The 22,286-nt window shown below is 33.5% G+C and overlaps 1 protein-coding gene across 8 annotated transcripts in view; it reads left to right on the top strand.

Moving 5' to 3' along the window:
• The window catches only part of ESRP1 (epithelial splicing regulatory protein 1), a 98,094-nt gene that overhangs the window by 47,305 nt on the left and 28,503 nt on the right, over positions 1-22,286 (top strand). For 5 of the 8 annotated variants that reach the window (XM_074269378.1, XM_074269419.1, XM_074269411.1 and 2 more), the window contains 3 exons: positions 2,341-2,559; positions 13,187-13,385; positions 17,894-18,062. In XM_074269378.1, the coding sequence (XP_074125479.1) occupies positions 2,341-2,559; positions 13,187-13,385; positions 17,894-18,062 (587 nt within the window). Of the gene's footprint in view, positions 1-2,340; positions 2,560-13,186; positions 13,430-17,850; positions 18,063-22,286 lie in introns of all 8 variants that reach the window. The other 3 variants (XM_074269426.1, XM_074269388.1, XR_012482504.1) reach the window with 2 other exon arrangements.

The following is a 22,286-nucleotide window of genomic DNA, read 5'->3' as shown; positions in this document are numbered from 1 at the left end:
ATCAGAATAAATAGAAATTGGCGTTCTACTCTTCTACCATCTTAAATTCACTTTTAAAAAAGGAAACCCTTTCTATTTCTTTCTTCATAATGAGTGTTGAATATAAAGATTTAAATTGATCAGTGTGCTAACTTCCATGCTTTAGAATGTCATGATTATGATCTGATCTATGGAATTTGTTCCCCTTTTAAGATGTGGTGCTTCTCTCTCTCATTAGGTTAGAGTTCTTGTTTGCTCAGGGCTTTTTTATTAGGATATCCTCTTTATTTTCTATTGGGAAGATGGATGTCAAAGAAATTTTTTAAAATTTTTAAACCTTTAATGTGTTCTTTGAGAATAAAAATAATTGTGTTATCAATTTACTAGTTTATTTTGAGTCTGTAAAAACTTATCTTTAATATATCATATTAGATGCTATGTAATTTCCAATGTTTTAACTTAAGATGAAATTCATAGATATAAATCAGTAAGCATTTATAATTAGATGCCATACAAAAAGCCTTAGTTATAAATATGAGTGGAACAATTCCTGTTTTCAAAAAACTTACATTCTAATGCAGAGACAATATGTATGTGTACATATATAAATGAATGTGCAGAACATATAGAGAGATGAATGAAAAGTAAGTTTTCTAATTAATTAATTTTTAACATTCATTAAAAAAATTTTTTGACTTTCAAACTCTTTCCCTCCTTCCTGGTCCTCTTCCATCAATTGAAAAAGCAAGCATTATGATATCCATTATGCATGTGAGTTCATACGTTTAGCCATATTGTACAAAAAATTATATTAAAAAGCAAGAAACATAAAATGAAAAAAGTATACTTCAATCTGCATTCAGAGTTCATTAGATTTCCCTCTAGCAGTAAATTGCATCTTTCATTATGGGGTTCTTTAGAATTTTATTGATCACATTAGCTAATTTTTGCATTTGATCATCATTAAAATATTGCTGTTACTATATACAATATTCTCCTTGTTCTTCACTTTGGATCTATTTGTGAAAGTGTTACCGGATATTTCTGAAATCTTTATGTGATAATTATTGCAGTAACAATGATATTCTATCATAGTCATATATTGCAACTTGTTCAGCTATTTCCAAATTAATTGATATCCCCTTAATTTCTGATTCTTTCCCACCACAAAAAGAGCTGCTATAAATATCTTTGTATATTTAAGTCTTTTTCTCTTTTTGATCTCTTTGGGGTATGAAATCTTTAGTGGTAATGGTGAGTCAGAGGGATGCAGAGTTTGATAGCCCTTTGGGTATTGTTCCAGTTAACTCACCAGAATAGTTTCAGCAGTTCACAACTCCATTTATAGTATATTAGAGTTTCTATTTTTTCTATCTCCTCTCTAGCAGTTATCATTTTATTTTTTTGTCATGTTAGTCAATCTGATAGGTATGGACAGTGGTACCTCAGATTTTCTCTAATTAATAGTAACTTAGGGGATTTTTCCATGTGATTATTAACTTTGATTTCTTCTCCTGAAACTTATCTTTTCATATCTCTTTTAAATAAACCATTTATCTGTTGGAGAATGACTTTTATTTTGTAAACTTGGCTCAGTTCCCTACAATATTTGAGAAACAAGATCTTTATCAGAGAAAAGGACAAACATTTTTTTCCAACTATGGCTGCATTGATTTTGTTTGTAATCAAAATTATCCACTTTATTTCCCATTATCCTCTTTATCTCTTGTTTAGTCAAATACTCTTCCCTTATCCACAGATCTGACCTGTAAAATTTTCCAGTCTCCCTAATGTGCTTATGATATCACCCTTTATGTCCAAATCATATACCCATTTTGACTTTATCTTGATGTGTATAAGATTTTGTCTAAGCCTAGTTTCTGCCAAACTGTTCTCCAGCTTCCTCAGATTTTTTTTTCTCCCAAAGGTGAGTTCTCAATGCAAAGTAGTTTTGATATGTAGGTAGGATAGAAAAGGCCTCAGAAAGGATTTTTGAAGGATTCCAGGGATTCCTAGAGGCAATATATATTTTGGCCTGGTTTACAGCTACTACAAAAGTTTGGATATAAGAACTGTATCATATATGAGAATCATAATATCTCATAGGTGTATGTGTGTGTGTGTATATGTGCATATATATATAGAGAGAGAGATATAGATATATTTCAAGATAATATTAATGAGAGAAATATGTCCTAACTAGACAGATCTAGAAAACACAACTTAAGTCAGAGTTGAGTTGAATTGCAGTGGAAATTCATATAATACATCTACTTGGGGAGAAATGCTCCATGATGATTTTTCTCAATAAAAGAAACAATTCTTTTCTCTCACAAGCCATTTGTTTTGCTTCACATGCAGGTGCTGAATCGGTTTTCTTCTACACCTCTCATTCCACTCCCAACTCCCCCTATCATTCCTGTACTACCTCAACAATTTGTGACCCCCACCAATGTCAGAGACTGCATACGTTTAAGAGGACTTCCTTATGCTGCCACTATTGAGGACATATTGGAATTTTTGGGAGAATTTTCCAGTGCTATTCAAACCCATGGAGTTCATATGGTATTAAATCATCAGGTAAGTTGTTTGTTAGGAAAAACATCTAATCTAAATAAACTATCATTTTGAGGGGATCCCTTAAGGTCTTTTATAAATGAGCATCAGAAATATCTACTAACTATGGTTTTACAATGTCTAGGGGAAAACTTTACTTAGAAATCTAAGTCATTTAGAAATGCTGTGGGGAAAAAAGGTTTTTAACTTTTCTTTTTATTTATATTCAGTGTTAAAAGAAAGGATTAATTTCAGTTAAATGCTACTGAAGATAAAAATGTAATTTTATTTTTCTCAACTAAGGCAAACCGTCTTAAGCTATCAGTTGCAACCCCATGTGGGGTCATATAACTGAATGTGGGAGTCATAAAATTAAGATTTATTATCAATAAATGTTTAATTTGCATACCTATTTTATATGCTCATCTGCTTGGGGTTATGTAAAAATTTCTGAGGTAAAAAGGGATCAAGTTGAAAAAATTTTTTTAAATTAAGACTTGATCTAAAGTCACAGACCCCTGTAATTTCATCTCTGGATTGTAAATTAAAAATCCTCTGCTCTAAAACCAGTTGCTAATTGTTAGTGATCTTTCATAGAATATGGAGATGTAGTTTAAATTTTAGACTGATTCCTTCATCTTACACCTCAATTTAAAAAGCACATCAGTCAGTTAACCAGCATATACAATATGACAATCACTATGCTAAGTAGAAATGTATTAAGAGACAAAAATGTGGTCTCTTCCCTCAAGTAGCTCTCACAAAAATGGGGGAGAGAACATGCAGAAAACTGTGCTTACAAGATATATATAGTGTAAATAGAAATAATTTTAGAGGAAGGCACTTTTAGTGCTAAATTACTAAACAGAAATCAAAAGCAGTTCTTTACTAAAAAAATTCTGTTCAAGAGGTATTGCACATACTTATCAATATATGTATTTTTATCTGATATGTTTAACATATGCAGGAAAGGGATTGTTTTAATTTTTAATTCTTTATACTTTTATCTCTGGTGCAGTATGTGGCACATACTAACATGTTGACATATTAATCTGGATTGAGGTAAAAAGCCTACCAATTTGAGAAATTAGGAAATGCTTCATTTCCTAATGAAATAGTCATTTGAACACCAATGCAAAAGCTTGAATACGGGAAATGGAAATGTTATTGGGGAGTTGGGGGAGGGGAGAAATGGCAAATGAATCAATATGGTTAGAAGACAAAGTATCTGGCATCATTGAGAACCAATGGTATTAATCTATAAACAAGTTGCACAGGTAAATACTGTTTTTCTGGTGTCTTGATTGGAATATATAGAATGTACTGTGCTGAACCACGTAATGAAACAACAAATTGAATTACATCAGGAGTTAAAAGTTGTTTACTATTTAATGATTTTGAAAGGATTCTATTTTTTGAAATTAGGGTATTTCCTAAGTGAAATCTTTTTCTAGCCTTAAATATAAAGTTATCTCAGAGAGAAGAGCAATTCAGAGTAATCTTGCTTCTGTAGCCACATGGTAACAGCAAATATTGATGAAATGTGATCTTGCCCAATAAAAAAAAAAAGAAAGAAAGAAAAAAGAAAAAATTCCCTTAGATTTAAAAAACACTCTTTGTAATAGTGATAATAATAATAAATTCAAAAGAAAAACAGGTTTAGTCATACTCCATTTAAATATTTTACCAATGCTAAAATCTAAGAAAAAAAATTATAGATTAAAATAACTGTAATATGTGGCTCAAGTTTTTTTTTTTGCTTCAACTTTTTGATCAAAGCATATGTGACTATCATATATATCTTCTTATATTCTTCTTATGTTATAATAACCCTAGAAACTTCATTTCCCTGACCTTCAAGTGTATTTACCTTGTTAGCTGCTTCTCATCTACTTTTTGCTCTCCTTTTTTTTAGGTTACTGAGCATTGAAATCAATTAATTAATTTTTCTGACCTATTTAGCATAAATTATATAGGTCCTTTATATTATTCCTTTTCTGCCCCCTTTCTTGGTGAATTGTAATGTTCTTGTCTCTAAAATCTTCTCTTCTTGATTGAGATAAAGCCATTTAATTTTCACTTAATTTTCATTCTTTTCATCTTAAAATCTCTTCCCCATTCTTAACTCTTAATCTCCTACTTCAGAAATATTCCTCTTTCTTGACAAGGCTAACCTACAATCTTCATCTGAAGACTTGGACAGCCTTCTTTTCTTCATCTTCAATTTCTTTTATACCTACAAACCATCTTCAGGTGTAGAAAGATAAAGCATTTAGATGCTTTATACACCCAGTGTTGTAGTAAGCACAGGGGATATAAACAAGAAAACAAGACAGTCCTATTCTTTTTTTTAAAGACAGTCCTTTTCTTAAAGAGCTTACATTCTAATAGGAGGAGCCAAGCATAAATTGGTACTGTAAAGTGGGAAGAGGAGATTGGGTAGAAAGGAAAGAGAGTAGACTCTTCTTGGATACATGGAAATAGAGCAATTCAAAGTAAGCCATATGTAATCAGTGACAGTGTGTCCTGTACATATGTTTGGTTTTTAGCTACTATACGCTTGAGATGCTGTCTTTAATCTTTCCTTTCTCTGCCAAACTTTTTGAAAAATAACTTCTTTTAACCCATGTTTTAAAAATACTACAGAGATGTCAGAGAAGATTATGTTTAAAAAAAAAAAGGCAATTAAAACTCATCAAGGTACATTAAAAATACATCAGGGTTTCTTAAACTTTTTCTATTTGTGACCCTTTTTTGTCTGAGAGATTTTTACATCATCCCAGTTATATAATTTATAAAATAGGTTTACAAATCAAACATTTAATGATTGTAAATCATTCACATTCAATTATACGACCCTATAAGGGATAATAAACTGTAGTTTAAGAAGTTGAGATATAGATAACTATTCTCAGAGCCTGGAAGATATGGATTGAACCCTACCTTTGATATGACACTGGCTAAGTCTCTTACTGAGTGCTCCAGACCAGTTTCTTAAGTTTTGTAAATTGCAGGGGAAAATGCTTCTCTGACAAATGATATAATGGATTATGTTCTTCTTCATATACTCTCATTTTCAGTCAAACTGGGCTTACAACTTAAGATTCCATCTTGTATCCCACTTGTCCTGTCCTCTTAATATTGATTATCTGCTTCAAAAAATAGCTTGAGGATTTTCTTTGATTTTCCTCTAACCTTTCCCAATTATGTTTTCTTTCTCTAAAATATTTTGTGATTTTTATATATGTTTCTCTGTGTACATGCTATACTCTTCTGGCATAGCAGCTCTTAACATTATTAATATGGTCCCCTTTAATAGTCTGGTCAAGTCTTTGGGTCCCTGTTTAGAATAATGTTTTTAAGTACAAAATACATAAGACTTTTAAATTTATAATGAAATAGTTATCAAAATATTTTTTCCTCTCCTCTAGTGGAATGGATTGTAACCCATTTGCAGCAGAGAGTCTGTTTTTTTTTTCCATTCTGTATTCAGTTATTATGAAGAGCCTTGTACAAATGCTTCATTAAAAATTGTTAAATTGCAAATCATGTAAATGAAACTAACATGCCAAAGAAGAGATTAAGACGTTCACAAAAATAATAATAGAATTATAATTCTAGTGGTTAATTTATTAATTTGTAGGGGAAATATCGCCAATTTTCAACTCTAGTTTCAATTCTGGATCATTTTTTTCTCTACATATTTAGTGTTTTGAAACAGCAGTGAAGTCTATACACTCAAATTAATGAGCATTTACTAAACATCTAATATGATGGAATTACAAAGACAGATAGAAACAATCTCTTCTTTCAAGCAGGGTTATAGTCAAAGAGAGAGAGCTTGCAAACAATTATGTGCCAACAGGTTTTATAGCAGATAAATTGAAAATAATCTCAGAGGGAAGGTACTAGCATTAAGATGAATTGGGAAAGGCTTTTTGAAAAGGTAACATTTTTAACCTAAATAAAATGAAGCTTAAAAAAGTCAGAAAGTAGAGTTCTAGAGGGAGAGAATTCCAGGCTAGCAAAAATACATGGGGGGCAGTTAGGTGGTGCAGTAGATAAGAGTACCAGCCCTGAAGTCAGGAGGACCCGAGTTCAAATTTGACCTCAGACACTTAACACTGACTAGTTGTGTGACCCTGGCCAAGTCACTTAATCCCAATTGCCTAAGCAAAAAAAAAAAAAATAAATAAAAAATACAAGGAGTCAAGAAATGGAATGTTCTTTCCAGGGAATAGAAGAAGGCCAGTGTCACTGGGTCACAGAATATGTAGAGGTAAGTAGGGTAAGAGAAAAAAGTGGAAAGATAGGAATAGTCCAGATAATGAGGGACTTTAAAGTTAAAAGGCTATATTTAATTCTAGAAATAATAAGAAGTTACTGGATTTTATTGAATGGGGGAGTGACATGTCAGACCTGCATTTGAAGATAATCAGTTTGACCCGTAGGTGGAGAATAGACTGGAGTAATGAGGGAATTGAGGCAAAGAGAAAACCAGAACCAGAAAATGGATCAAAAAGCTATATATAAAACCAGACATAAAATGATAAAGTTTTGTACTAGAATGATAGAAATGTCAAGGTAGATGAGGAGGCACATGCTGGCTTATTTACTTGAAAATATGTAGCAAGCAGGCAAGAAAATCTTGTTCATAAAATCAAAAATCAACATGACTCTGGGTGTTTATGTTAACAGAACAGAAAATAATAAAATATGTGCTGCTAAGAGTGGTCTTATGAGTGAAACTGTTGAATGTGCAATTATGCCTTCAGAAAATGCAATGACTCATGGTGATTTGTCACACTAATAGTTATGTCTCTTTCACATTGCCACATAGACCTTTCTTGGAATTTTACTTCATTATTCCCTAGTGTGAGAATTTTAAGACTTATTTATCTTTGTTGTTTCTCTGATTCCCTCTGAATAGTTATCCAAAATGATTATTGTCAGTCAGTAGGCTTCAATGCCTTAGAAGCAGTTAAATACCTTAGTCAATAGACCACTGAGCTGGGAATCAGGAAGATCCGAGTTCAAAATTCGGCCATGGTTAATAACTGTTTGACTCTGGGAAAGTAACTTAACCTCTGCTTGCCTTAGAAGGAAATGGCGAACCATTCCGATATCTTTTCCAAGAAAACCCCATGGACAATTCTGGCATGCAATAGTCTATGGAGTTAGAAAGAGTCAGATGTAACTCAATGACAACAACAGACTTCAGTGCACAAAGCCAGTTGTGTCAGTCAATCAGTAGACATTTATTAATTTCCTACTATATGTTGGATACTATACTAAATTCTGGGAATGGAAAGAAAGACAGTCCTTGTCTTAGAGCTCATAATCTGATAGGGGGTGCACCATGAAAATAATTTTGTACAAATAAACTATATCAGAAATAATCAACAGAAAAGTAACAAGAAATGAGTCTTGGAAAAGCTTTGTGGAGAAGATACGATATTAGGTAGGACTTGAAGGAAGTCATGCAATCCAGAATTGGGGAATAATCAAAGGAAATGCTTGGATTTAAGAGATGGAGTGTCTTGTTCAACAGCTATGAGATCACAATGAATAGAACGTTCTTTATAACAAAACCTAAATGATCTTTAATGCTTGATAGTTGCTATCAAAAGAATACATGAAGAATCTTTGATTTAAACATAGTGAGGAACTCTCAGGATAGAAAATCCCTTTCATCAAAGGAAGAGATAAATTCTAGAGAGTAATGCTTTAAGGCATATAGCCAGGGTTATATATCTCATAAGTGTCAAGAGACCAAATAGGAGCTCAATTTTACTAAGCCAAGCAATCTACTTACTATGTCATACTGCCCCTGTCTATATGTGGTTAGAGTTTGATAAAACTACAATTTGCCAGAATAATGATACATGGTTGTATCTGACAGTCTTCGGCTGGAATATGAGCAAATAATGTCTACCTTTGTGGATTTAAACAGATTCTAGTGTTTTCTAGATATTCAAACTTCCATATCTAGACCCAATCTGCTTTTGACTTCCTAGAAATACAAATTAAAAAGGCAACAGCTTATAGTAAGAATACTAGAGTGAAATGAGTCATGGGATAGGCTGTGTTCCTTCAGTGAAACTAGGGAGTGGCTACATTTTGGTAGTGGAATGTACCAGATGCAGAATTGGGGAGCTTGAATTAGAAATTGGATTTAGCTACTTAATGTCAACATAACTTTCTGTGAAGTCAGAGTTGTTTTAGTTTATTGAAAAACTGTCAGTTCAATTTTGGGTTTAGCGCTGTTTTTTATTTTATTTTGTTTTTCATTTAAAAAATGTTTATTTTCTCTTTCTCCCCAATATAAAAAAAGAGGGGAAAAACCTTTGTCACAAATATACATAGTTAAGCAAAGCAAATGCCTACACAGTCCATGTCCACAAGGATTATATCTGATTCTGCATTTTGAAATCACCTCCTCTCTGTTGGGATGTGGGAAGCGTGATTCATCATCAGTCCTCTGGAATTATGTTCAAAGTTGCTTGTGTTATACAGTTGTTATAGAAATCATTCATCTTGTTCTGAAACTCTCTTCATTCTGCATTATTTCATATATTTCCCCATCTTCTTCAAAATTTCTTACATAGTACAGCTATTGCTGTCTTTTTCCCCCTATAACTTATTTGTCCTGTTATCTCCCTGTCTGGCCCTCAAATGTTCTAATTTTAGGATGTTAATCTGAATCTTGAAAACATGTAGAATCTGCCTTTAGAAATTAATTTTCCATTATTCTGATATGTAAAAGCAGGCTGATAACATTTGTTTTTCTTCATGGATATTTACCAACCTTCTCTGGGACAACATAAATAGTGAAGGAGAACAGCAAAATCTATTACTTCTGCTAGCCACCACCATCTAACATTTATATAATACTTTAGGGTTTTTTAGATAGTTTTATAGTATATCTTGTGTTATTCTTACCACAACTATAGAAGATAGGTGCTGCTATTTTCATCTTTTTACAGATGAGGAAACTAAGGAAACAAGTATAAATAACCTTCCCATTCTTAAACAGCCTGAATATGAAGTCAGGCCTTCCTGAATCCAGGTCCAATACTCTGTCCACTAAGCTAAGCTACCCCAGTTGCCTTTGTATTGACATGTGAGAAATTTCTAAAGGTAACTTTTGTAGTCATTATTAACCAAAATGAAAAATTTCTTCATGTTTTCAAGATTTTTAATTTACATGACCTCCCTCCTTGCTCTGTCCCTCAAAAAATTATGTGGTACACTCAATGGAAAGTATAAATCAATGAGGTTTTTTTTTTAATACTTGGTAAAACTTTAGCAATTTTTCTGAAATTAATTTTATCTATTATTAAATGTTCTCTTTTTTATAGCAGTATTTATGTCTTTCCCACTCTCCTATGACTGGTAGAGATTAACAAAAAACCTAGTGCAAGATTCCTAATCCCTTTAATAATTAGAATATCTACTTTAGAACACACTAGCTGCTTTACCTTCTTCCCTCCACTACCTACTCTCCCCTACCCCATACACATTCCTTCTCTTAAGGCTTTAGTGTCCTACGAAGGGTGTATGTAGAAAGGACTAGATTTTCCAAAGTCCTCCGACTATTGATTGCCATTACCTCTCTCATATGCACCTCCTACTTTTATTGCCAGATCTTCACCCTTATCTTATAGTTATGTATCTCCAGAGAGTGGAAGATGAAGAATACATAGGAGGAAAAAGAAGATATCCTTGTAGGATTTCTATCCTTGTAGGCATTCCTATCCACACCCCAGAACTGGGAAAGGGCTTAAATGTTCAACAATAACAAAAAGAAAAAAAAAAAAAAAACCACCAAACTGGATCACTGTTATAGAATATACTGATATTGTGTAAATATTTAGGGAGAGATTAGATAAACATGTATCAGTTGGAAGGAGGCAGTGCAGTCAGTGCCATGAAAAGAGGGCTGGATTTGAAGTCAAGAGAACCCAGGATTAACCAACTGTTTTTAAACTATTCACTGTGTATCCAAAACTGTGCAAGAAGAATCTTTTGATTCTTTACATCTGCCATTATTTTCCTTTAAGCCCAATTTTCACTTTGCTGATTAAAGAATCATATTGATGAGTCATATGTGAGTCAAGGTTGTCTATTCCACTAATGAAAAGCTTCTTTTGTTCCATCAATTTTTAACCTTAACACTGCCTCTGTCTTCTTGAAAATTAGTGATTTTGGTTTAAAAAAGAAATCTTGTAAATTCTCTACCACCACTTGGAAAAAACCTTATAATTTGCCCTACAGGTATATCATAAAACACATTTTCATTTAAATCAAATTGAGAATCATGCTGTGGAGAATCGCAATCACAGATGGGTCCTAGGTAATAAGACCTATATTTAGAACCTTATCTTTTTGTGACATCAGCAAAATTGGAATTGCAGCATGGCTCCCCTACTTTTCTTTTCATTCTCCCTCAGGCACAACGATCAATTGTGTTGAGACCATCCCAGGGAGATTTGTCTCAGTGGGAAAATTCTACTTGTTAGTTACATGAAAGACCAGGATCCTTTTTGTGGGGGTGGAGTGGGGATGAAGTGGATAATATTGTTGAAAATGGATGTGTTCCCTGCTACAATAAAGCAATTAATTTCAGAAACTTTGCTTGAGATGTCTGTTAATATGCCATCAGAATTTAAATGGTCCCAAAGAGACTTTGTCTATCATTAAATAGGAAAGCAACCCTATATCTACCTGTTTTCTTTCCCCACCTCTTTTTTGTTCTCTCTCTCTCTCTCCCAAGTTATAATTTTTAACAAAGCTAAAATTAAGACGGAATCTCCAAGGGACAAAATGTGCCTCCCCATACACACCTCATTCCCCTAATCATAAAGCAATAAATTTGATTTAAATGAAAAATGATAATCTGGCTTTGAAGAAAATAGATTCTAAGGAAAACCTGCTTTCATTTTTTTGATTTTTTTAAACTCACCATTAAACCTAATAATCTCAACAATATAAAGCAAAGCAAATATAAAACCATAAACTCCATACTCTGCAGTTTCTCCCCAAATTGTATGCATGTTGATGAAATATCTAGTTTATTTTTTATTCCATTCTATTGTTCTGTTTTTTTTTTTCTATGTACTTATTAGATTTTGTTGCTGTTTAAAGAATTAAAAAATTGTCAGCGTTAGAGTTCAGATGCTGTTTGTTTTGTTCTGGATCACTTACCATAAGACTTATCACATTTCTTTTTTCATGGCTTATTCAAGCATTCTCTAATTTTTGTATGTACTTGTTGCTTCTAGTCCTTAAATATAACAAAGATATTGGATATCTTTAGAGTGGCAGGTCAATTTTTTTAAATGATCTTCTGTTTTTCATAGGTTACCACAGAGTCATTAGTGACCAAACTACTGTTAATAAGCCTACCCATATATGACTAGAATGGATCTTGTACAGCAAACTTAGTATGTCACTTGGTGTCACTGAAAACTATTTAGCATGGTTAAAAACCTGTCAGAGTTTGTAGCCAATTGGCATAGTCTTTGATAACCCAGAGTCATCTTCAAGTCATGATGAATCATTCATAAAAATAACATAGCATATAGTACTAGTTGTGGGATGACTGCTTCCATGCTTATGATTGGTTTTGTAAATCATTAGACATAACCATATTTGAATGCAGTGATGTATGTTTAATTAAATTCCTGCCATCAATGAATAGTTTTCATTTTTAACCATTATTGATAAGTTGACAGTCAAATAGCAACTCAGAATGATTTTAATTTTAATTTCTCTGATCATTAGATACTTTTAAGTTATTAAACATTACTATTAATTTGTATTCCTTTTATGGAGAATTGTTTATATCCTTTGCCCATTTATCCTTGGAGGAATAGATATAAACTCACCTTTAGATGTGAGACATGAAGAATACTATTGATCGTTTGGGAGGGAAGGGGAAGAGGAAGCAGTACAAACTAGTAGCTGACCCAAAACTTGAGGTAGGAGAAAAAACTAGAGTGGCTCCTCAGAAACCTTAACCAAATCCCTCCCCAAGCCATCTGCTACCTTGGTCCTGAGGGAAAAAAGGAATAAAGAAAGGAGGAGGGTAGAGGAGGGATGAAGAGGAAGAAACATATGAAATCAGGGGAGAATAGTCATCAGAAGATTATTATGGATTTAATCACAATATATGGAGTGAGATATTTGAAACTACAGCTCAACTTTGCCTACCACCTTTCAGTATTTGATTAAGATTAATCAGGAGGTCAAGTCCTTCTTTGATTTTCAGGAAGAAAAAAAAACAAAACCCCTAAATTGCAAACTGTTCTTAGAGACCATCGTGAAAGTTATAAAGACACTTTACTAGAATCTCTTACTCTGTATTTGTGTCAAATTAAAAAAATTCCTTTCAGTTTTGAGCTTCAAAACCCTTTGCTTCTAATTTTGTAGTCCAAATGACAGATACTGTTTCCAGTTATTAGGCGGAAATACAAATCTCATCTTTTTAGATTTGCTAACATTTAATTTAATAATTTAAATCTCAATGTTATACATGATTGTCCCATAGTATATTAAACAACAATTGTTTCCTAGAAATAGAAGATGAATCTTTTTTCCCCCTTGTAATAAAAGAAAACTTTTTTTATCTCTCCCTTTTCTCCATCAGGGTCGCCCATCAGGAGATGCCTTTATCCAGATGAAATCTGCAGACAGAGCATTTATGGCTGCACAAAAATGTCATAAAAAGACTATGAAGGACAGATATGTTGAAGTCTTTCAGTGTTCAGCTGAGGAGATGAACTTTGTGTTAATGGGGGGCACTTTAAATCGAAATGGCTTATCCCCACCGCCATGTAAGTTACCATGTAAGTTTTTCTTGGGTCTTGGCGCTATCCTCCTCTATGTGCTGGTAGGTGCTTGAGCTGCTTTCATAACTATGTTCCTGGCTCTTTCTGAGGCAGATAAAATGGTCATATGAAGCTTTCCCATCTGAAATCAACAATATCTGGTGATTTAACTTAAGACCTTGGTTGTGGAAATCCATAACAGAGAAAAAAAAAAATGGTTAAAAACAAAGAAAAACGAACCTTCTTTCAGATCATCCTCTTGCTTTTCCAGTAATAAGCAACTTGATTTCTAAAGCTTAACATGCCCAAGTAAGTAAGCACTGACTCTGGGAAGCAACTTGGCTACAGAGATATTTTAATATGCATGTAAACTAATTTAAAGGTGAATTTGAAATTTTTACATGGAAACCTTTATTGTTTGAATGATGGTAGGTTTCTTCTTTTTTTCTCTCTACTTTCTGGATGAGGAAAGATAAAATTCAAATACTGATTTGTTAAGACATATTTATTCTGATACTTTACAGTGTCTAGAGTAACAAGTTAACACAAAGGCTAAAATATCTTATTAAACCAGCCAAAGTTTTCATTGGGTCACAGGATCAGTGCTTAATTTCAGGCCATGTTCTTGCTCATTGGAACCTGGGTAGCAGTCAGCTGGTGTCCTATCTGTTATATAAATATGCTTTTAATTCCATACTAAGTTCTGGATAGTGTTTAGGGAACATATTTTAAAGGTCTGAAGTGTAATGTTTTAAGGGGGAGGGAAAGGTTCATGTAGGTAAAACATTATTGTACCTGAAATCATGCTTATTGAGAAAAATATTTGTCATATTTATCTAAAGGGATCACCTAATACAGAATTTTTAGTCCTAGGCTCAAAGATGTATCACAGCTCAAATAAATTCTAAAGATAAATGGTGATTTGATTATGAAACTTGATTTGTTTTTGATTTGGAAGAATTGGACAACTTGGACCAAATTTTAGTCAAAAAGGATCCTTACCTCTGCTTTGTTTAGCCAGACAACTTAACTGAATATTGATTAAAAAAAAAAAAAGTTGTGTTCATAATAATATTTTTATCTCTTGGAGATAATTTTTCCTATATGTATGATTTATAGTAGGGTCATATAAAGGAGATTTTATAATAACTACCTAGATGAGATGTATATAATATGTTTTGCTAATTGTCAAAGGTGTCTGGTGTAGGACGATAGGATTTAGAAGCAGAAAGTGATAATTAAATGTTTTAGATTACAGATGAGCAAACTGAAGGCCAAACAGGTTCTAAAATGAGACTGAGAGACCACTCAGGAGAAAGTCAATTTTATAAAATTAAAATTTCTAAAAAATAATCCAGGTAGTTTAGGGGAAATCATATAATGATATAATCTGACCAAAGATTTATATGCAATGACTTATGAATGTCTCTAAAATCTGATAGTTTCCCTCTAGAATACATTTTATTGCCTTTTATGATTAGGTGAGATTTTCTCATAAAATCTAATTTTTTTTCTCTTAAAATGTATTCATTCTCTTCTTCCTATCCTTTTTATAAAACAGCTAGACCTACCTTCAGAGATATGAAACAATCTTCCTATCAAAGGTTAGATAGAACCAAATTCATTTTATCTTTCCGAGTAGAAAGATTTTGGGAGCTAGTTATGTTGCCAACTGATCAAAGCCACATCAAGAACATCTGAACTCAAATATGAATTAAGACTCTCCTTAGATGTGTTAACCTGGGCAAGTCACTTAACCTTTATGTGTCTCAGTTTCTTATTTTGTAAAGTTAGCATAATAATGCCATCTCTCTCTCTCAAAATTATTATGAATATTAAGTGAGATAATAATTGTAAGTAATTTACATAGTACCTGGCACATATTCAGTGCTATATAAATGTAAATTATTAGGGTCAGATAGGTGGTGCAGTAGATAAAGCACCAGCCCTGAAGTCAGAAGGACCTGAGTTCAAATTTAGCCTCCTAGCTCTGCGTGTGTGTGTGTGTGTGTGTGTGTGTGTGTGTGTGTGTGTGTGTGTGTGTGTAAACAAACATTATTAATTCACAATATTTGTTTTTGGAGAGGGATTAAAATGAATTTAAGAACCAAATAGTATCTAATGGAAAAATTAACTCATATTGTGCTAGATTTCCACTGATAAAGCTTAGTATTTTCCTTTTTCTAAAATAAAATGTACTTCAAAGTGAAATTTTTTTTGGTCTCATGTCATGGGATTAAAATAGTTGCACAATTTGGGGAGCATTTCATACCTGTTTTTTGAAGAATACTGTCAAACTTAAAAAAAAAGATATTGTTGTAAAACTGTCATTGAGGAATTCAATATTGAAGATATGAGGGAAGTATTCATTGACCCTTGAAGTAATATGCTAAACACCATATTGCAGGTGCAATATATTAAGGAATAATTATGCATAGTCTTCTTTTTCCTAAAAAAAATTAATATTTAAGAATCCTACTTTAAAAGATAATTATATACAGACTTTCCAGGAATACAGTAGTATAGTTTTTTGTTTTTGTTTTGTTTATTTTTTGCTGAGGCAATTGGGGTTAAGTGACCTGCTCAGGGTCACATAATACAGTAGTATAGTTTAATAAATTCTTTTTTCTTTCTTTTTTTTTTCCCCTGAGGCAATTGGAGTTGTGACTTTGCTTAGGGTCACACAGCGAGGAAGTATTTAATGTCTGAGACAGATTTGAAATCGGGTCCCCCTGACTTCAGGGCCAGTGTTCCATCCACTGCACCCATTTAACAAATTCTTTAGGAGAACTGTTCAAATATCAAAGTGCCACTTGTACTTATCAAAAATTTTGGTAAAAACAAATTTCTTTTCTTTTCATTGTTTGAAAACAGAGCAGATATATTTAATTACTTCAGTTTACCATCTAATCATTCAGTTATTTTATCAGTAGGAGTCATACATGTAAGCAACAGGAGTGGTGAAACTGGTTCAAATTCCATTCTGGCCTTGACTTACTCTATAATTTTGGATTGATGAGCTTTTGGGTGTGTCAGTTTTCTTGTCCATTCAGTGCATTGAATTAGATATAAAATTAAGATTCCCTTCGAAAGCAATTGGTTTCACTTGTGGCTGTATAATTTCTATCTCCCAAAAGAAGCAGACCTGTAAAAAACTGAGTTCTCAGGTGCTAATTTCTTACAAATTTCTAAATACATGTTGATGTGCCTCATGCATGATGTGGTATATTTCTAACCTATGAAATATTAACTATTAGACAAGCATAAGAAAGTCAAAATCAAGTTGCCTATTCATTTGAATATAATCTTGAATTTGAATATAATAATAGGATAATGATGATATGGTTAAATGAGATCTGTAGTTATGATTGAAAACTTCTTTTCCATGATTATATACCTTTCTCAACCAGGTTCATAAATGAGAGCTCCTGAGTAAGAACTAAGTTGAATGATTTGAATTGCACCTTTTAAGGAAGAAGTCTTGTTCATGTCAAAAATACAGATAAAAATTTAGATATCCCTGGCCAACTCTCATCTAAAGGATTCCAAGAAGAATGATAGTATGGTATAATGAAAGAATATGGAATCTGGAATCAGGGAGGTTAAATCCTGACTCTGACTAATGCTACCTTGAATGACCACGTGAAAGTCATTAGTGGAAGGTGTTTGGTGTCTTTGGATCTCCAGGCTTCCTCATTTGTAAAATGACTTTTGAAGTCACTTCAGCCCTAAATCTCTGCTTCTATGATCCCAAAATAGTGGCAATCCAAAGACATTCTCAGTTGTCAGCCTTAAGATTAGCTTCAGACGTCTTTGAAATAAATCTTGAAATAAATTTCTGAGGCAGGTTACCTATAGCCCTGGATTAGACATTTCCAATTTGACCCTTAGAGATATTCTTCCTAAAGTGAACATTGACTGAACCCCTGAGGGTCTTTCTTTATTCTCAAGTATGTTATGACCCAGATTTCCAGAGGAATAGAAGAAGAAATACTAAATGAACTGAAGCATATTTAGTGTTCTCTGTGTTGTAACTAGTAAAAAGAAGGGTAACTGTGAAAAAGTAGAAGGAAAAGAAAATCAGGAGATCCTGGTCTATCCTCAAACAAAATAATTGGCTCTTTGAACAATTAGGAGTTTGTTGTGCTATGCTTTATCAGTATTTGTGCAAGTAGATGAAAGAACCTTCTGTCTTAGAGATGATGCATAGTTCAGATCCCCTGGACTACAGGGGAAAAAAATTCATATCATACTATTAGAGAAGACAGATAATAGAGTGGTACTAAGACATAATATTTCTCAAATTTCATAGGAGAAGCTGTTATTTCCAGGTCATTAGGATATATGTAGTTATTGCATTAATACTGAGGGGTCCTTGGAACCAAAAAAGATGGGAGTGAGAAGGCTGGAAAGACCTATCAGGAAAAACTCCCAACTGTACATTTTGTATCTAAAAACAATAACCTTGTGGCCCTTTTGCCAGGAAAAACTATGTGTTCTGTAACTCTCCCATTTTTTCTATTTAGGTTTATCTCCTCCTTCCTACACGTTTCCAGCCCCTGCCGCAGTGATCCCAACGGAAGCTGCCCTTTATCAGCCTTCTGTCCTTCTGAGTCCCCGGACACTACAGCCCTCCACAGCCTACTATCCAGCTGGCACACAGCTTTTCATGAATTACACAGCATACTATCCCAGGTAAGGCACCAAGGAAAGTGGAACCAAGAGGCAGGAACAAAGAATGCCTTGTAGGGCCAAGACCCAGAATTCACAAAAGAATATTGTCTGTGGTCACACTCAAGGTTAGCCCTGCAGGGAATGGCTCCTTGTTGCCAAACCTATAACCAAAAGAGAGCTCTTCTATGGCTCTTTTGGCTCTTTTGACTCTTTCTGAGCTGTGTGAATGATTTAGTATACATGTTCTTGCTGCACATTTGAAGAAATTATAACTTGGGGGAGAGAGAGAGAGAACAAAAAAGGGGGTGGGAAAAAAAGAGATATTCAACATTGAATTATATTATTTATCAATGAAGTATATTAGGATGCTATTATTATCTTTATTTTATAGTTGAGGCAACTGAGTCTGATAGAGCTTAAGTGTCTAAAGTGATCCAACTATTAACTGTCTGAGGCAGAATTTAGATTTGGGTCTTTCTAGCTCCAAACCCAACACACTCTCCGCTGTACTACCTAGATGATTTTCTAAGTGATTTTCAGATAGTCAACAACGCTGATGATTTAACAAAATGTAGGCTGAGGCTAGTGGATTTCTTAAGATTGGGAGTCCTGAGTTGCAAGTATTAAGGTCTGGTATCTACAGTCTGGTTTTCATATGATGAGACCACCACACTATCTATGGAGGAGGAAATTGGCCCATATTGGGAAAATGAGCAGATTATAGCTTCCATGGCAATAAATAGTAGGATTCAACTCTTGAATGGCTATTCAGCTTTTAGCCTGAGAGAGCAAAACTTGTTCTCCTAAAAAGGAAAACAAAAAAAGGTAACACATTTGTGTGTGATATGTAAAGATACAATATAGCAACACATGACACTAGCACTAACTTTACAGCATTTATAATTTTCTCTAAAATTAAATTTTAAAAATTAATCTTTAAAACTAGATCTTTTTCTTAAATTGGCCAGATTTACCTTTGTGTTTTATCTACCTAATGATTAGCCTTTTGAGTTGGTGGCACTTTAGCTATTGTAGGATTAGACAGTGTCTTTATAGTATTGTTTTTAATATAAATCGTCGTCCTGGTTCTTTTAATTTCTTTTTTCATCAGTTTAAATGTTCTATAAGTTTTCTGAATCAGTTTAAAAGTTTTACAAACTATTAGAAAGCATCTAAGGCTGGATTTGAACTCAGGTCATCCCAACCAACCCCTGGTTTTCTGCTCTATTCTGTGTACCATCTATCTGCCTATTTTGTTAAAAGAATTTAAAAAGAAAAAAAGTATGGAGAGTAATAAGCAGCTCAGCAAAATTAATCAACATGTTATCCTATCTTCTCCCATTTAACACCTAAAAGTTTCTATTTGTGCAATAAAACCATTGCTTAGACAAAACAAGTTTAGGATCTTAGTTGTGGATTTGGGAGGGATTTTAAGGATCACATAATCCAATGCTGAAAGATTGAGGAACTCATCCAAAGTCTTGCAGGCCAAGCTAGGATTTGAATCCAGATGTCTTCTGAGGGTATCTCTATTGTTTTCCCCCTTTACCATGCTATATATCATGCATTTTATTCTAAATAACATCATTGTTCATGAAAGAAAAGAAAAATCTGAAGGATTGTTTCTTTTTTAAGATTTTTGTTATAATGTTTAAAAAAAAATGTCCAAGAGTAAGAGAGCACTCCCCTCCCCTAAACACATAAGGCTCTTTACACAGGTGATCTAGAGACCTGTCTTTCAGCTTCTAGAGAGGAAATGCCAGAAGGAGCACAATCACATTGGCCTCTTGCCCAAGGCTATTACACTGATCATCTATTGATTTCTATTCTCAATAATACTGTTAGTATCCAAGATGAGCTTCACTTTTGCCTTTGAACCCTAATAATGCTTAATATAACCCTTATGCTTAATAACCCTAATAATGACCGTGGCACAGAACATAAGCACTTGCCCTTCCTACTAAGGGAGCTTCAGAGAGAGAAAACAGCATTGTGATCCTAGCTCCCTTTATACACTGCATAAAGCAGTGCAAAGACTTTTCCTCACCATAAACTGAAATATTAGCCCCATTTTGCATATGAAGAAACTGAGGCTCTTAGAAATTAGCTCATCCAAGGATCACATAGTTCAATCCAGTATTATTTCCCCTCGCCCAGTACCCTTAACTGACTTCCTGAAGCAGCTGACCCACATTCCCCAGCCTTTACCTTCAGTGGGTTTAAAAACTCTGTTGTTTGTCCCCATCCCATTTCAGGTCTTCATCTTTGAACATTAAATAGAGCAGAAAAATATTGTGGCAAGCCTATAAATGCTGATACTGATTGTGACTGAATTAGAAAAACCGTGTTAGTTGTAAAAGGAAATATGCCTCTTGCCTAATGGTTGAAAGTGACTTACTAATTTCTGACATGTAGGAAAGGCAAAGCAGCTTTTAAAATAAACCCTAGATTAGAGGGATTATAAGGTGCTTAAGAGACAGTTATCAACACCTTAAGATGGGATTGTCAGCACTGTCTAGGGGAGAGAGAGATCATTTTCATCCATTTTCTGGAAACGTCATGATATTTTTCTGTTTGTATTTTCTTAGCACAATGCTATTCACCTAATATATACTTGAGAAATATTTTTTCATTCATTCTAGTTTTAAATCTATTATTTTTGTTCAGTAATTTTTTTTTAGTCATGCCCAACTCTTCATGATCCATTGGGCTTTTTTTGGCAAAGATACTGGTTTGTAATTTTTTTTTCCTCCATCTCATTTAACAGATGAGGAAATTGAGGCTAACAGGAATTATTCAACTTGCCCAGAGTCACACAGCTAGGAAGTGTCTGGCATCAGATTTGAATTTACAAAGATGAGTTCCTAACTCCAGACCTCAAACTCTATCCCCTGCATCACCTACCTGCCCTTTTATTTTATAGCTCTATGAAAAACACATTACTATATATTACACACAACATAGTTTTAATTTTAGAAATCATTTTTTACAATAGGAAAACTTGGATTTTTGCATTTCAGTCATTCAATCCACACATTTATTAAGCACCTATTTACATGCCCAGACTGCTAGGCACTGGTGTATACACATGCAATGAATAAAACAGTATTTACTCAGAAGGAGCTAAACTCTTGACCTCAAGGTGTAGAATAGGAAGATGTTGGATTTGTTTCATGGTCTCTAACATGATATGGTCATAGAATATAATTACAGTCTACTATTCAAGTGAGAATCCCCATGAGAATATGATATTTGAATTCCATGACATAAGTACCTTTCTGTTTTTGTTTTTGTTTTTTTAAGACATCTGAGAGATAATAGTGAAGAGAGACACCTTTTGGAAAAAGTGGGGAAAGCAGTCCTAAAGAAATAGAAATCTGTAATGTGAAAAATGTTCCAGGTATTTGGAGGCAATGATATAATCTATCAGTATAATAGTTTGAAGAATAAGTGAATAGAGCCTGTCCTTTCTCTCTTTTTTTTTTTTTTTGAGCTGGAATAGCAACAGATACCTAAACCAAAAAAAAAAAAAAAAATGAGCAGAGGGTATAAAAGAGGGTATAAAGGATGTATGCCATGAGTAATGTACTCAGATTTTTTTTTCTTTCTCTTCCCATGCCACTTGTTTCCCTCCTATTAAACTTTTGCTTTTTATTAAGGCTCCTCATTTCTCCTAAAAAAAGTGTCCTCCCTTTAAATTAGTAGCATAGGTGGGGAACAATTTAGATGAGAGGCTTGTCATGTGTCTGAAATTAAACGCCCATCTTGACACACTGGATAAAGATGTATTAGACTTGCATGTTTTTCTGCTTTTGTCATAGTGGTTTAGTTGGCTCACTTTTCATTGGAAGCCGTAATTACCCATGAATCATCTTTAGCCAAGGGGAAAAGCACCCCAAATAGGTATAAATTATGGATTGAATCCTTTCCCCTGAACCACCCAATTAGCTTCTCAGTAATAAATGACCTGTGTACTCTTCAAATGAGTCTTTATGTAAATGGAAGTTTTGAAGTTTTCTTACCTCCTAAGCAGCATTTCATTTGGGTAAGCAAGATGAAGGCCTTATGAGGACTACTTTGTCATTTTCTACTGTTCAGTTTTGGATTTTTTTGCTTTCTTAATATCTTTGGTCATTGTAACACTTTTTAGAAGACTTTTCTTTTACAATTTGCATGAGTTTAAGGCTATTTAGTTTCCTCTCTTACATTTTGTTTTACTTAGTGAAGAAAACCTACCAGTGTCAA

This window comes from Sminthopsis crassicaudata, chromosome 1, assembly GCF_048593235.1.
Source record: "Sminthopsis crassicaudata isolate SCR6 chromosome 1, ASM4859323v1, whole genome shotgun sequence".
Taxonomy (NCBI): Eukaryota; Metazoa; Chordata; class Mammalia; order Dasyuromorphia; family Dasyuridae; genus Sminthopsis; species Sminthopsis crassicaudata.
Note: the sequence above shows the minus strand (reverse complement) of the source record. Positions and strands in the feature narration are given on the sequence as shown.